Source organism: Panthera tigris, chromosome A1 (genome assembly GCF_018350195.1).
Source record: "Panthera tigris isolate Pti1 chromosome A1, P.tigris_Pti1_mat1.1, whole genome shotgun sequence".
NCBI classification, from domain to species: Eukaryota; Metazoa; Chordata; class Mammalia; order Carnivora; family Felidae; genus Panthera; species Panthera tigris.
In genome coordinates, this window is record NC_056660.1 from 189,078,429 (window position 1) to 189,094,951 (window position 16,523).

The window sequence follows — 16,523 nt, forward strand, 5'->3', positions numbered from 1 at the left end:
CTATTTATTATTTCACATTCTGTATTCCTCTTCACTATAGGCTGCTGAGAAACTATTTCTTGAGGTAGAGGGGAGAAGGTCTTTGGAAGGCCTTGACTGACTACCACTGCCCACCCACCCCATCTGCCCCCAGAGTCCAGCCTATAACAACAGACTTTTCTGTGTTTATTATAAATTTTCCTTTGACTCAGGAGCAAACTTGCTTGGTCTTGGGATGGAGACTCAATTCTGGTCATGGAATCACGAGACAGCTGTAACCTTTCTTACAAGCGGGCTCTCAGGCATCAACACTGGGTAGAACTGAATTGTTTCCAAAAGTGAGACAAGTGCTGAGAAATAGGGGCCTCAAGATAGTTTCCCTGGGGTAATCCTTAGCCAGCAGCTGGGAAGAGTCTGGGTGGGGTTGACCATACTCTGAGAAGAAACAAGGAAACCCATGACGTGAGAACAGTGATAGAGTCCCTGAAACAGTGGACGCTGGGCAATGTCTCCGTTTGCTACTCCTCTCCAAGCACATTCACTGGCTGGTTGCCATCAGTCAGGTTGTCTAGGCTTCAAATTAGGCACATTCGATATTGGGAAGAAATGTTTATATTGCCACTTGGGTTGATCATAGCTTGTTTCTCCTTGATTATCTCTGTTCAGACTGGAGCATTTAACAATGAATTGTAGCAGTGACTGGAGATCTGGAGACTCAAGTCCTTCTAGGGCCTCTGGTTAAGCAGTTCTCTTTAACCCACTGCCACCTAGTGGCAACTGAACAGACTGAAAAGTGCTTCACTTCTGCTCAGAGAAGAATGTGGTTGGGCAATAAACTTTTTTGTCCTTGCCACTAGAATCCGGGAAGCTTAGGGAAAGATAATAGATATATCTCATTCCACTGGCCTCCAACCCCCTGCTAATATGTAACAGTCACTGTACATTTTAAATGTACAGACCAGCTGACTCCTCTGCCTTTATTTTGATTAATGATGATATTCTTGCTTAATCAGAAGTCTTTGAGATACAAAACAAATAAGCAAGGGGTTGAACTGGAGCATAGAGATCTTGCCTCCTTTTCCACCACTAAAGTGGTTAGAAATTTCTTGCATGTTGGCTAAACCCAGCTCAATATATTCTTTGAAAGTGGGGAATCGGGTCTTAACAGTTAACTTGAGGTTTCCCTCTGTAAGCATCCGTGTGATTTTTTGTCTGTCTCTCTTACAGGCGACTCAGTTCTGAAGCAAACAGAGCTCAAGTAATCAATGTCACAAATCTTTGGGCAGTTCAACTTCCTGTACATGCACAGAGGGAAGCTGGTGGCAAATTCAAATATTTCTGGAACCATGTAAGGATCAATTAATCAAATGTGGTAAAACCCAAGGGAGCAGAGTGAGGGGTGATCTCAGCAGATCATGAAGAGAGGGGGTAATACCAGTGAGCTAGTAGAATAAATTCACAGGGAAATTACCAGCGCTTGGGGCTTAGAAGAGACAATTCACAATGTGGGCCAAGTTCCTTTTCTAAGCATGAACTTCTAATAAACCAAATGGAAGACCAAAGCCACCTCAAGGATAGTTGATGTAGATATGTGTGCTTTGGTGAAGAAAAGGCACAAGGTTACAACAATGAGATGGCTTGGGATGCTTTCACTTTCTAGGTCAGTATCATCACCTGGTAATAGACTCCCCTGCCTCCTCCCCTCCACCGCCCCTCAAAATCAGCAGAGACAAAGCAGTCAGTACATTAACACAATCATATTTATTACAGTTTCCAGACTCCCATGTGACACATACCTACAGAAGAACACTGCAAACTGACGTTACTAGCAGCAATCCTCCATAAACATGAAGAATTTAGGTGAACTTCACACTTAGGAGTAATTTCAAGACAAGATGAGAAGTTATGGTTTTTCTTTTAGCAGCTTATATATGAATAGTGAAACTATAAATACAGAGGGTCACCAGGTTTAGCCTTGCCTAAAAAACACATTAATAAGTCACGGTGCAGAGGGGTATCCCCAGGGTTGCCAAACAGAAGGCTAATGTCTTTAGATGTCAGTATGAAATAAGCAGATCACTTTTCAAGACATCGCTTGCTATCTGTGTTAGTGTCAGGACAACAGAAAAAGAACTGGACAGCTGCCCTAGAACCTAGCTCACACATAATTCAGCCAGATAATCATTTAAATAATACCCCCTAAAATTGTTTAGACATTTTTCCCCCACAGCTCTAAAAACATAACATCAGACATAACATCAGACATTTGCTCCAAAGGAGTAAAAATCAAAAGCAATTGCAATGTATTGGGAATAGCTTTTATAGCTTTCCTGAGGGACAGTTGCCATCTTTTCAGAGAGTGTTTTTAAAGCAACACTAACTCTGGTAGCTTATCAAACTACTTTTTATTCTAAATAAATAAAAGACCAACTGAAGGTCTCAGGTGTACTTATTTCTTTTCCCCTAGATCTCTGAACCATGCAAAGCCATTCCTTGACAGATAGCTTTCATTTTTATTAGAGGGGCGCAAGAGAACTTACAAACATTTGAAAAATACTCAAAACACTGAAAGTAAAAAAGGCACAACCCTTCCTCAGAGCCCAGGAAACTGTGACAGGCATCCCAAAGGCTTATATAAAATCCATCAACTCAATTTGCCAGAAAGTAGTGACAGACCACCCACCTTTGCAACATAAGCCCAGATAAGATTTTCTTCCTTTATAATCACTAAGAAAAGCCTTCTGGGAGTTACTGCCCAGGAAAACATAGGCTGATGAACAGAAGCTACTGGAAAGGGATTGACTGTATTCTATATCTGGCACAGGAAAAGAAAAATTAAAACAGTTGCTAAACCATTATATTTATGCCATGAAACTCTTATGTGAACCTTGGACTTCCCACAGCAACTATTTCATTCATAAAAAATACATAAAAGATGGGAAAGTTTTGGGGCAGCACCAGTGACAGACAGCTGTCTTTGAATAATTTTAATTATTCCTAAAGGCAAAAATTAGAGAAAATTTACAGAATCAATTCTATTTCATGATTTTGCCCATGTCAGCAGCTATGAGGATAGTGCAAAAAGAAATCCAAAAAACTCCTCTGCATCAAGTTAGGTTTCTGTTTTTCTCTCAAGGGGTAAAGTGGTATAACTATATTTCTGTGAGGCTTCTGAGGAGTAAAGACAGCCCATAGTTCATGTCTTCACAACCTCTTAAGGTACTCTTGGACTTTTTACCACAAGGATAAATCAAGTCCCTTCTGATCCAGTAACAGCTCAAACCAAGGATTCTGATGCACCTAGACTTTAATGCTAATGGTTTCTAGGCTTTCTAACTTGATATGCACCATGCACAGACAGCAAGGTACCAAATGGTCTAAAGCCACCTGTCTTAGACACTGCTAACACTGGCTAACCATCACACAAATGACCCACCATCATAAGACAGTCTCTGAAATGAAGCATAAACGCTTCCCAAGTACTAGCACCAACAACCTAAAACGCACGTTCTCCTGGTTGTAGAACCACAGAATCACCTCTATGTATGAAGAACAGCACATGAAATCGTTCTGGGTGTGAAACCCATGTTCCATTGCTTGATGCCTTGTTATCTAACAAATCTGGTGCTCTGGAGAAGAGGTGTGTCCCATGAACTGTCTTCGGAACGGATTCCCATGTCTAGAGATTACTTTGAAGAACCTAAGTTGGACGTTCAAAAATAAGTACTATTCCTACCAACTGTCCTAAGCCCAAATCCCTGGAGAATACTAGAAACCAGATTTTGCTGCATTTCTGCAACATAGGGACCCCTCGGGTAAGCTCGTGGGGGCCTCCAGAACTCTACCATTCTGGCTGTTACTTTCTCTTTTTCTTTCTTTCTCCTGAGGAAGACTTCAGCTATTTTCATAGCAACTTATTATAATGTCCTAGATGATGACATATTTTGAGCAGCACATACATTCTTAGGACCAATTTGTTTTCCTTTTGAAATATTTCTACAATAATAAAGAAAAGGCAGTAATTAAAAAAAAATGACTTCCCTATAAAACACTGGCATGCTTTATACAATACAGCACATTTACTAAATGTGAATCACTGTCCAAAACTGAACCGATAAATGGGGGCCAATGGGCACATTAGACTGATCACATGGATTTAAAATTATTTTCAGAGCCAGAATTATTATGTTGGACAGAAAAGCACTAAACCAATCCTTATCTGGATATATGAAAATTATATACAAATACGAAAACTCAGCATGTGTTTAAAACAAATCACATTAGATTTAGTCAGGCACTAGAATGAATGCAAAGTGATATATTCCTTTTGATACCAAAATTTTACTTTACTGGGAAAACCTGGTATCTATTGCAGCTTCTAGCTGAGGACAGAAGGGTAGACAGATGAGGACATCTAACAGGAGAGACTGGTAAAGATGCAGAGGCAGGGGTGCCTGATGATTAAACAAGATAACTATTAATTGGGGAACTGAGATTTTATTAGACATACTATTTAGAAGATAATTTAGATTAGCAGATTCCAAAGACAATTGCTTGACTTTGTAACACGGAACCTCTCTAAATGCTTACTGCATCTGATCTGGCTCTAAAGAGTATATTTAAAATGCATCTTAAAATAAAAACAAGTAAATGAAACGAAGCATCTTCCACAAATTCCCCTTTGGGGATGTGTCATTTTTAGATGTGCATCTCCCTTTGGTACTATCACATAAACCTCTTGAAAAGTTCAGGGGAATTTTTTCTGATGATCAGAAAAGGATTGGGGCTGGCATTTGTGGGGGAAGCAGCAAAGAAATGTTACTCTTCTTTTACTGAGGATATTCTTCTGAGAACTTCCATTGTCCTTTAGGAGAAAGGAATGGAATATGGAAAATAGTTCCTGAAGATATCACTGCCTTCTGATGACAAGTTCAAAATTACAACAGCCACAGAGATGACTTTCTTATGTAGCACCTACCTTGCTCATAAGACATAGAACTCTTATCGAGCTATGAAATATAGTTAGTAAAAATTACTCATGGCACTTAAACATGTTTAGAGACTTTAAAATGCCTTCCTAAAATTCTCTGTCTCAGTGCCCCGGTGAGGTAGGTGTCTGATGGGAAAAACTGAGGCACAGAGGGGTTAAGTCTGCTCTCCTTTCATTGGCCCAGTGGCCCAGCTAGCAGAAGGACCAGGTGCCCTAACTCCCTAAACATTATTCACCCTGCTTCTCAGAAGGCTTATCTAAGTTACACAAAAAATGCAGCAGGGAATTTTTTTTCAAGCATTTTAACTAGTTAGCTACTTCTTATTCTCACTTTGAATGTAAGTTATATAAAATAAAACCAAATATAAACTAACAAAACAAAAAATCAATATTGCCTAACAGTCTGCATCAAGATGTAGCCTATTCTGTACTGGTGATTGAAAAAGCATATAATATGATTCAAGTAGAAGTATTAGAGAGTACTACAGTGTTCCCATTACTCAAGCCAGGCAGTAAGTAAAGTGTTCCTTATAGATGCCACCCACTGTACTTTGTAAGAACCTCGTTGGCGTGACATGAGGAAATAAAACTATCACTCCTACTTCGTGGAAAAATCATTCTGAAAGTTAGTCTACACGGGCCAGCCCTCCCCAGAAAGGAAGCTCCCAACCATGTGATGCATATGTATTACTGAGTCCATGCAGAACTCTTTGAAGCCAGATACGTAGGTCACAATCTCCTGCCATAAAGCTCACAGGACAGTTCACACTACATACAGAAGGGCAATACAGTGGGTACATGCACTACACCATGCCACACAAGTGAGAGAAAAGGCCAAGAAACCACCTCATGAGCATCATATAGTCCCATGTGGCATGCCATTCTCAGAAGCTACCTCTGGTAAGTGGGGAAGACTGATGAATTCCCATATCCCTTTACATACTAAGGAGAGGGATAACAACAGAGTATTCATTGTTGGCTGCTCTAAGCATACCAACTATCCAAAGTTTACATAAGTTAGTGGCTTTCTTTCTAGTTTTGCAGATATTCAAAGGTAATAAATTACATTTCTTGATAAAGAGAGAGAATGGTGTAGAGCAAAAATCAAAGGTCAGTTACAAGTTGTGGGTGCAGGGCTACAGGGCAATTTATGTTACTACTCTTAGAATCAAATTCATAAGTACTCAGGGCACTAGCTTTTAGAAATGAGAGCATTTTTTGAGGTGTTTTTTTATTCCCATCTTTATAGTGTCTGTGGGATGAATTTAATTCATACCATGACTCCTAATTCAAATGGAAGATATGATATTTGGTTTGAGTGTCTAAAGTCAACCATGACACCAAACTGGATGCATATTTCCTCTGTACAGCTTTTGCCTTGATATTAACGCAAACCCCCACCTTCCTAAGGCCTGTGTCCGCTTGAGGGAGCTCATCTTCCAGAGGGCCCAAGCCTGGCTCTATGCTCTGCACATGCAGGACCAGAGGGAATCATTCCAACTCAGAGTTTCACTGGGATACTAGGATACAGCATAGCAGCGGTTCATGCATTTTATTTTTAAGAACCAAAGCTCAAGAGATGCCGAGCTGGTCACTGTGCAAGATGAACCAGCAGGACATTCTCGCCTCGAATGAAAATCTGATTTATATGTCGAGTGAATACCTGCTGGTAATCCACTTTGGGCTTTCGCTTTTTCTTACGGGGCTGACCCCTGGAAAGGGTGGTAGCCCTGGAAAAGGTACCTCCTGCACTTGACCCTTCTGTCCGTGTAGTCCTCCCTGACATCTCTGACCTGGACTCCTCCCTTGCAGACGCCTGCAGGGAAGAAGGGACGGAGCGGGAACGCCTGCGTGAGCCCCGGTCAGTGTCTCCTCTTCCCCACACCGAAGCTACCTTCCAAGTGGATGTCTGGGAGTATCTGGACAGAGTGGAATCTTCAACTGCAGACTTGGAATCTGCGTCCTTTTTGGAGGAATCTTGAAGTTTTAGGCGATCAAATAGCTAGAAGGAAAGTAATGATAAATATCAGTCTTCTCTTTAGCCTTCAACATCCTTCTTTGAATATACAGAAAAAACACCATATTCATGAATTAGGTTTTATGGACTTCTTACTTTGCAATTTTTAAAAAGCAGTGAGTTTTTCTGTGTTTAGCCATAATTCGGGTAAATCAATAAATATGTCAAGAGAAAAGGCACCTGCTTTTTTCTGTGGTATAAAATGGAAAGACTTTTAAGGCTTATAAGAGGTAACTTGCTGCTCAAATAACATGCAGGCCAGAAGCACAGACTCATTTGTGATTAGCTGAATGCGTGAGAAGAGACTAATGAAGACCCTGGTCCAGGCATACAGAGTGGACAGCAACTGAGCTCTCCCCCCAAGAAAACCTGGTCACCGGGCTCAGTGATCTCAATGTCTAAGATTGAAAGCATGCTGGGTACTCAGGAAGCCAGGGTAAACTGCCTACCCTAGTAAGAGTCAATGAAGAATCCCGTTCGTACGCTTTGCCTAGAACAGGTTTTCGGTAGGTCTCATCCACATCGGTAAGTGCCTAGAGAAACAGCCCAAAGGGAAAAAAGATAAGGCAGAATTAAAAATATTATTTTTACAGCTTCTAGAAAAAACATTTTAAAAAGAAGAATAAACACTGGGGTGCTTGGGTGGCTCAGTCGGTTGAGCGTCTGACTTTGGCTCAGGTCACGATCTCGCCATTTGTGAGTTTGAAGCCCGCATTGGGCTCTGTGCTGACAGCTCAGAGCCTGGAGCCTGCTTCAGATTCTGGGCCCCTCCCATGCTCATGCTCTGTCTCTCTTTGTCTCTCAATAATAAATAAACGTTAAGAAGAAAAGATTAAAAAAAAATCCTCCTACAGGTGGAACATAAGTTTTAAAAAAATAAATAAAAAGGAGAATAAACATCTAACTTAGCAGAACTAAACTTAACAAGTGACTGAGCTCTTGGGCAGGAGAAAACGGTAATACCTGGAGCCCTCTGAGTAAGATTTCTAAGCTGTTACCACCATATAAGATAGGTTTCTTCTATGGTAAGGGGCCTTTACAAATGCATGGTAGAGGTTTTTAAATTTCAGTGTGCATATGTATCTAAGAGGCTTATTAAAATAGAAATCCAAGGCCACTTCCTAGATATTCTGATTTAGTAGGTCTGGGATGAAGCCAAGGAATTTTCTGTTTTAACCAGAAATTCCATGATTCTGATGTAGGATGCCCTTAGATCATACTTTGAGAAACACTATTCTACTGCTTCTTTTCCCTCATCAGATTTAGGTCTTACAACAGCAATGAACAGGTATTAACCAGGGTTCCATACAGAACTGTTGGGGAATTCCTGTCTTTGAGAGATGGACCTCAGAGGACAGCTATGTAGGGCCAAATGAGCTCAGGTATGAGAATTCAGTTTGAAAAGTGTGACTCACCCTACAAATATAAGCTGATGGTATTATTATCATGCCTGTCATCAAAGATGTTCTCTTAAAAACTTTTCCTTCAAAGGTGAAATTATAATAGTAAAGTAGTTTTTCCTACATTTTAGAGATAACAAAAGTGGCCTCAGAGAAACCATCTTGCCCAGAGTCACAGAGCTACCAAGTGGTAAAGCTAGGATTCAAATCCAGGTCTTCTGATCCCACAGTGGTTGAAAAGATGGTGTTAGGAGTCAGAAAGACCTGGGATAATGTTCTAATACTTCCACTTACTAACAGTGTGATCTGGGCCAATCATTCAATATCTCTAGCCTCAATTTCTTCATTTGTAAAATGGAACGGTAACAGATCTTGTTCACTGAGATACTATATTATAAATCCTTAGTATACTGTACAGCAAATAGGAAGTAATAAATAGTCAGCAACTATTATACTCATCCAGGAGAATGCATGGAGGAAGATAAAACACAGGAAAAAGAAAAGTTAGAGATAGAAGACCATATGAAAAGCCTGGTGGTTCCTATTTTAATTGCTTGTCTCACAGTATAATTGTGCCATAATCTATCTCTTCCCTCCTACGAATGTCTGGTAAACAGACAGTAAGCCTCTAGGAGTGTGGGGGCGCATGTACTCCATAAGGAAACACCATGCAAAGTGCCTTGCTTATTAGTATGTCTGCTTCCCCTCTATCTTTATCTATCTTCCCAAATGCTATAGAGTGAAAGTTCCTTTCTGAAATTTCTGTACCTAGCACTGTGGTAAAGTACCAGCCAAAGTGGAAAATCAATAAATGTTTTGAAATGAATGAAAGAATGGTTAGTAGGAAATTGATATAGAATTACTAAACAGATAAAATAAATCATTATTCCTTAAGCACAAATGACATTTGGGACCAGAGAATAGTTTGCTGCTGAGGGGCTATTTTTTGTATTGTAGGATGTGCTGCAGCACCCTGGCTGCTATCCATTAGATACCAGTAATACTCCATGCCATGGTTGTGACAATTAAAAAAACGTACCCAGACAGTGCCAAATGTCCCTAGGAGGGAAAGAAGAGCAAAACTGCCCTGCTTGAGGGGCGCCTCGGTGGCTCAGTCGGTTAAGCATCTGACTTCGGCTCAGGTCATGATCTCATGGTTTGTGGGTTCGAGCCCTGTGTCGGGCTCTCTGCTGTCAGCACAGAGCCCACTTCAGGTCTCTGTACCCCTCTCTCTGCCCCTCCCCCACTCACACTATCTCTCTCTCAAAAATAAATAAGCATTAAAAAAAATTTTTTTAATTGCCTCGGCTGAAAGCCAATGCCTTAAAGAAAAGGAAGCAATAAAAAGAACTTTTTTTATTGTTGATCAAGAGAATGCAAAAATTCTAGTTCTTCTAGGAAGTCATTTTATAGGTTTTCCTAAATAAAATTACTCAGGTCATTTAGACATATAAAAGATTTAATCCTTAGGAGTTCTCCAGCCCTTTGAGAAAGGCTTAATTACCATATTCCAGAACTTGTCAAATGCGACGAGGAAGCCTGTACAGACGCCACGAAGACCCTTGAAAGTGCGAATGTGAACGTTCACTTTCACCCCCTCCCGGATACAACGATGGAGCTCACCCAGAGGGCTGCCTTCGTGCACTGAAACAAGACAAGAGCAGACAGCATAATGTAAACATCTGCCTTCATTCTCAGAATTAGCAACCAAGACCAGCCAACCATCTCCAGCAACACCAGGCAACATGGTGCAGTGGCAACCTCACTATGGAAATGAGAAGGCCCAATGGGCAGCATGGTTAGTACGGGCAACACACTGAAGTAAGACAAGATTCCACCAGGATGAGGATAAAACATACATATGGCTGTCACCCGAATGTTTCACTAATTGTATATCCCATGTTCTATGATATCATTGATTCTAAGATGCACCATTATTTAAAAACATTTGGGGGGGGACCCACATTAAATGTACACATCAGCAGCAAAATTCTTCTCAGTTCTGTGCCTGGTTAAGACAACTTTTTAAAAGATAATTCTCATGAACCACATATCCAGCTTGACTCTTCAAAAAACCGAAAATCTTGTTCATATGTTTAAAGGAAACAAACCATGTAACACATCTGCCCTTAAACACGTGCAGTCCTCTAACGAGAGAATGGACTTTTGGCCCCCATCTGAGATACTCCATGGACAAGCTCTCTGGAGCCACTAGTGTTCCAATGGACACCATCTTTACACTAGATGGAAGAGACCTGGTTTCATTCCAAGCCTTGTTGACAGAAAGGTACCTGCTGGGCATTAGGCTCTTAGGACATTGCAGATAAGCATCACATAAAAAGAGAATGACGATTCATGGGAAGAATGCTGGGACTATAAATTGCAGCCTTTATGATGATGGATTCTCTTTCTCAGGGCTTGTGAAGAGGGATGAATTTTATTTTTATTACTTCATGTTAACTTAGCCTTCACAATATGATGGCTATATGATATATATAAAACCTCCCAAAAGAAAACCACATGTCCAATCACACACTTACACTCACACATAGTCTTTGTCTTTCCCTCCCAAGTTTGCAAGGCATAATTCTTTGGAGATTGATTCTTGCCATCAATAGTAAACACAAAATCTCTGTTTTGTCTCTAGTAGTATGAAAGAGAACAAGAGTCCTGCCCTTCAGTTTGGATAACTAAGCTGGTTACTCCTGACCTCTTTATCCCTCACTCATGGGTCAGCTTATACATCATGGCAGTGATAAATTAATAAAAGAAAATACTCTGAAGAAAGTGACCTAGCAAATGAGAAGTAGGAGCTTATGTCAGATTGAAGATTCAGCAAGAAGGCACAGTTGAAGGCAATGTGGCAGAGACAGAGGCTCTGGAAAGGAATGTGAGAGTTTTGGTCTGGCCTTCATCATCTACCTTACCTGTAGCAATATTTTAAAATTCTTTGAATGTTTGAGTAACTTTTTCTCTACAAGTCTGACTTTCCTCATTTATAAAATGAGGTTAGACTAGTTAACTTCTAGATTCATTTGAGAATAAGTCTCTATAATTCAATATTTTAGAAACCTGGATTAGTTTCTTTGCCTATACACATTCACTGCTTCCCTCGTCCCCATATGTGTTTCCACAAACAGTGGAAAGACCACTCTTTTCCTAACTTGTAAAAAAATAGAGAGGTATGACTTTTACCCCTGAACCCCCACATAAGAGAAAAAAGACAAGCACATATCTTAACAACAGTTTCTTATTCTAGCTAAACAAATGACAAACTCAGGTCTTTCAACTCTCATATCTGTACTCTTCCCTTGATTTTTTTTTCTTCCAAAGATTTATTAATAAGGTATAATTCCAGGGAGCACTTCACTCCTGTGTGATCAAAAATACATCACTAGCACCACCTATCAGAGCAAACTACCAAGGCAAAAATTCTGAATCGGAACGCACCCTCTGAATCTCTTTCCAGCAGTCTAACAAACTCCAAATATGAACCAAGCTTCTAAAATTTAATACAACAACAAAAAGATATATATGCCTTATCTTTGAAGTTATTCTTCCAGATCTCCTTCTCCATTGCTACTATTCTTAGGCCTCAACCTTCTAAGTCCCAGTCATTTTTTTTAAGTTTTTTTTTTTTAAATGTTTATTTATTTTTGAGAGAGAGACAGTGAGAGCTAGGGAGAGGCAGAGAGAGAGAGAGAGGGAGACATAAAATCCGAAGCAGGCTCCAGGCTCTGAGCTGTCAGCCCAGAGCCTGACAAGGGGCTCAAACCCACAAGCTGTGAGATCATGACTTGAGGTGAAGTCGGACACTTAACCGACTGAGCCACCCAGGTGCCCCTAAATCCCAGTCATTTTAAACTCTATTCTTCTCCCTACTTGTGGCCACACTAGGCTCAGACAATGGACTCTCAATAAGTATGACCTGTCCTTTCCTTTCTCTTCCCACAACCAATACAGCCCAGAGTCTTATGGGATGGTTGGTTCACTACAACAGCCTCCGAGGTCCCCTCACTCCCATCCTCCCTAGCCATCATCATCACCAATTACTGAGCACTCCCTATGAGCCAGGCCCTGGGGTAAGGTTAACGTTATGTATGTTATTTAATCCTCACAACTTTAACACTTAGGCACTATTATTTTGCCCTACTTTCTAGATGAGAAAAATGAGGCTCAGAAATGTTCATTTGAATTAGTTTTTCAAGGTTACTTACGTAGTAAACAGCTGAGTCAACACCCAATTCGGGTAGGTTATACATACATCCTGCCCTGGAGCTTTTAATTATGACAGCCTAAAACAACAATAATCACCACAACAACCTACAACAATCACAGGGACATTTAACAATCACTGAGAATTTCCCCATGTACTACTGTGGTAAACGCTTTGAATGGATTAGCTAACTGAGGCCCCAAAGAGTTTAAGCGACTTGCCTCCGTAAAACAGCTAGAAAGTGGAGGAGCTAGTGTTCAAAACTAAAAAAGCCAGCAGTCGAACCCCTGCATCTGTGGTCTATACACCGTCCCCCACCAAATACATTTTACTACTAGAAATTAAACTATGAGAAACATTGCCCTAAAAGTGTTTACTTAAGAATATACACAATGGTCCCCACTATCTATCGTAACAAAGTCAGAGAGAAACTCTTTGGTCTTCAAAGTGTTGTAATACATCCTTCTCTGGACCCAGATTCCGTTCTCGTTGTTCTAGACACACACCGTCTGCCTCACTTATGTGGTACTCTCCACCCACCAAAAGAAGTAAGCAGAGAAACATGAGAATGTACTCCCCTGTTCCCTCACTTGAGATTAGCATGATGGCCCTGGCACATAGGCCCTGGAGTTGGACAAACCGAGTTGCAAGCTAACTAGCTATGTAATCTTGGGCAAGCAGTGATGCTCAACAAGCCTCACTTAAAAAGTAGTATCTAAGGGTAAAGTAAGATACGAAGCATCTACAGGGCTTCGCAAACTGCACAGCACTCACCCACTAAATAACTGTAGCCATAATTAGCAACAATAAAATTATCTCCTGGCTTAAAAAGGGACTGTTTGGGATGATGGATTTGTTCTGTATCTTTATTGTGATGGTGATTTCATGACTACACATTTGTCAAAACTCACTTTAAAATGGTGAATTTTGCCGCATACAAATTATGCTTCAACAGCCTAGCCTAACTTTTAAATAATTACTGTCATCCCTAACCATGCCCTTCTTTAAATTAACTTCAAGACCTGAAGACAACCTTTTATAGGAACTCTGTCTGAATAAACTTAATCTTACCCACGCTTCTGTACTTTTCTTGCTTTCTGAAGCTCATCAGTTCTTTGTCACGTCTACCCATCTCTATCATGTACACCCAACCGTTTCCAGTGGAGTGATAAAAATTTTCAGTGCCTACGGCACATTCTGAGATCTTGATTGCAGGCATATATTTAATTGTGGAAAGCCAACAAAGCTGGTTTTCATGCTCTGTCATACTAATATAACAGAGTACTCCCTAGGTAAAGCCAAAACCACTCGCCATACAGAAGTATGTCTTTTCTTTGACAATATCAGTAGCAAAGCCACAACTGGCAAAACGGAAATAAATGTTACAATCTGAGAGTTGGAGAGCATTTCAAAGATCTGATAGTGGCAAAACAAGGTCCCCAGCTACTCTTATTTTAGCTACATGCACACTCTGTCTTTGTGTTATCGTTGGGGAAGCAGGCTGGGGTGCACCCTGGCTTGGCCAAGAATGCTTTAGCACTGTCACAGTAAATGATCTGACCAAGACCCAGCTAACAGCACACAGCTTTTCAGGATGTTTCTCTCTTTACAAACACATTTCTAGGAATGAAACAACTTGCTTAACACAACCTTCCACTCCAAAGCCAGTGATTTAAAAATGTTACAATTTAGCTATCAGGATACAGATGCTTTGAATGGCTAACTAGGTCATTGTCTTCCCCGGCAGATGTGAGAACTGCTTGCCAGATGACAGGAGACATAACCCTGGCTTGTTTTCATTCCACTGGTGGAAGACCTAACTCACACATTAGCAGCCTTGCTGTTTACAGATCTCCAAGGATCTATTAGGCTCCAAGAAATTCCCTTGTGCCATTCACACCTTCAGAACTTAAAATAACTTGCGCATATGGTAACAGGAGCCTGACAGACCCAGTCCTGCACCCATCCTGGCAGGGTGGCGGTGAAACACTGTCTGTATTTTAGTGGCACTGGTGCCTGCTGCATTCCAGCACTTGTGACTTGGGAACGCGAACATATGTGTTTCAAGACCGCACAGCCCTTCTCCTACGACCCCAGGAGGAGTGTCACTTAGTGTGCAGGGGTTATGAAATTATGTCCCCTGTTCTAACTGCAGGGACAGATCTCCTGACACTCCATCCCGTCACCGCCAGTCCCACTAACCACTCTCCTTTCCTTAAAATTGGCTGTGCCCCTCCCCTCTGGCTGTGGCGTGCAGCTCCTCCCGGCGATGTCCGCTTTCCAGGCCCCACCACCTTTCCAGACGCCCATCACCCTCGTGGTCGTAGCCCCTCGTTGCGGGCTCCGCATCACCTCTGCAGCCACTCGCATGGACCCCGTTAGAGACCCTCCTTGTTACCTCTACAGCCTTCCCACTCTGCCCCCACGGCTCTCCCTCACCCGTCAGTACTCCAGAAAACCTTCCTTCCCCACGCCCCCCCTTCCCCACATTATTCAAGGAGAACCTCCTCACGGCCGCGGATGATCTCTGCAACCTTCATCAAGACCCTCTCCCTCAGGCGCGCAGACCCGCACCAAGCCCCTAGCACCCTGCAAACGCCCCCTCGGCCGCCACCTTCCGGGCAGCGGGCCTGGCCCGCGGCCCCCGCCCCGCCCTGCCCGCGCCCGCCGGACTCACAGGGCATTCGCGTGAGCACGTTGCGCGGCGCCTTCCTGCTCCGACCCGGACCCCGCCGGCGTGCCCCGGCGGCCCCGTCCCCTTCCTCCTTGGCCACCATGAGGCGACGGAGGCGCTGGATGCGCTCGGGGTCTGGGGCCGGGGCGTCCAGGCGGCGACGGGTTCTAGCCGAGGGCCCGGCAGAGGCGGCGGGCACCCCTGAGCCCGCGGCCGCACCCCGCGCCCGCCCGCGCCCGCCGCCCCGGACCCCGGTCCTGAGGAAGCTCTCGTACTCGGCCAGGTTGTTGAAGCAGGGCGCGTTTGGGTAGGGTATGGGCGGCAGGCGGGGCGCGTACAGGGCCAGCAGCGGGTCGAAGCTGTCAGAGCTGACATCCAGCCGCGGGCTGGGCGGGCGCGCGGGGCTCCCGGCGCGAGCCGACCTCGCCCCCCGCTCCCGCTCCTCCATGTTTGAAAGGCCCGCAAGCCGAGGCCGATGGGAAGAAGGAGCGGGGCCGCCAGAGGGCGGCACTGCGCAGCCGCGGCTTGGGGTTGCACTGCGCCGGCGCGGCCACCGGGAGGCAGCATCTGTCCGCTCTCGGCGCCGAGCAGCCGGCCTCCGCCTGGGCGCTCGGGTAACAGGTTAATCTGCTTGAATGCAGTGTTTCCCCATTTATATCATTATCACTTAGGATGTTTGTCAATACTCCAGATTCCCCGGGGGTGGATCCTGGAACCAGCATTTTAACAAGCTTCGCTAGGCGTTTGTCTGCTCTCTGGAACTGTAGTATACTCGTAGCTTGAGCTGGTGGGAAGAGGCTGGAAGAGGGCAATCAGAGTCCCGTTTTGCATGCTGAGTTTTACTGGGGGCTAGCCTACCTGGACTCAAATTATTTAGCTTCTTTGGGTCTTTACATTCTCACCTGAAATGTAATAGAAATAGTACCTAACCCACAGAATTGTCCTAAGAATGAAGAGATACTGCATACAGAGCATAAAAATGCTTTATCCTAGCTGGTACTGGTTAAGTGGACAACGAAGCTGTGAAGGATGGATGGATCCCGGTCCTCCATTTCCTAAACCCTATGCAAAAAGTAATTTACACTAACACCTGAGAGACCTTAGTATTAAAGAAAATTCATTACATCATAGATTTTCTAAGCATCCCTTAGGCAAGTGGAGGAAACCAGGATCCAGCTCTTGGAGGAAAGGAAAATGGAAGATTTCCAAGACCCAGTTGTACTAATTTTATTACTTTTAATTTACAT

The 16,523-nt window shown here is 42.9% G+C and overlaps 1 protein-coding gene across 1 annotated transcript; it reads right to left on the reverse strand.

The window, feature by feature from the left end:
* Positions 1-1,721: 1,721 nt before the first annotated feature.
* Positions 1,722-15,724, reverse strand: LSM11 (LSM11, U7 small nuclear RNA associated). Its single transcript, XM_042993614.1, has 4 exons — positions 15,280-15,724; positions 9,891-10,030; positions 7,436-7,519; positions 1,722-6,971 (listed from the first exon to the last, which is right to left on the reverse strand). Exons 1-4 carry the CDS (start codon positions 15,722-15,724, stop codon positions 6,561-6,563), a joined length of 1,080 nt encoding a protein of 359 aa, XP_042849548.1. The 3' UTR covers positions 1,722-6,560.
* Positions 15,725-16,523: the final 799 nt, after the last annotated feature.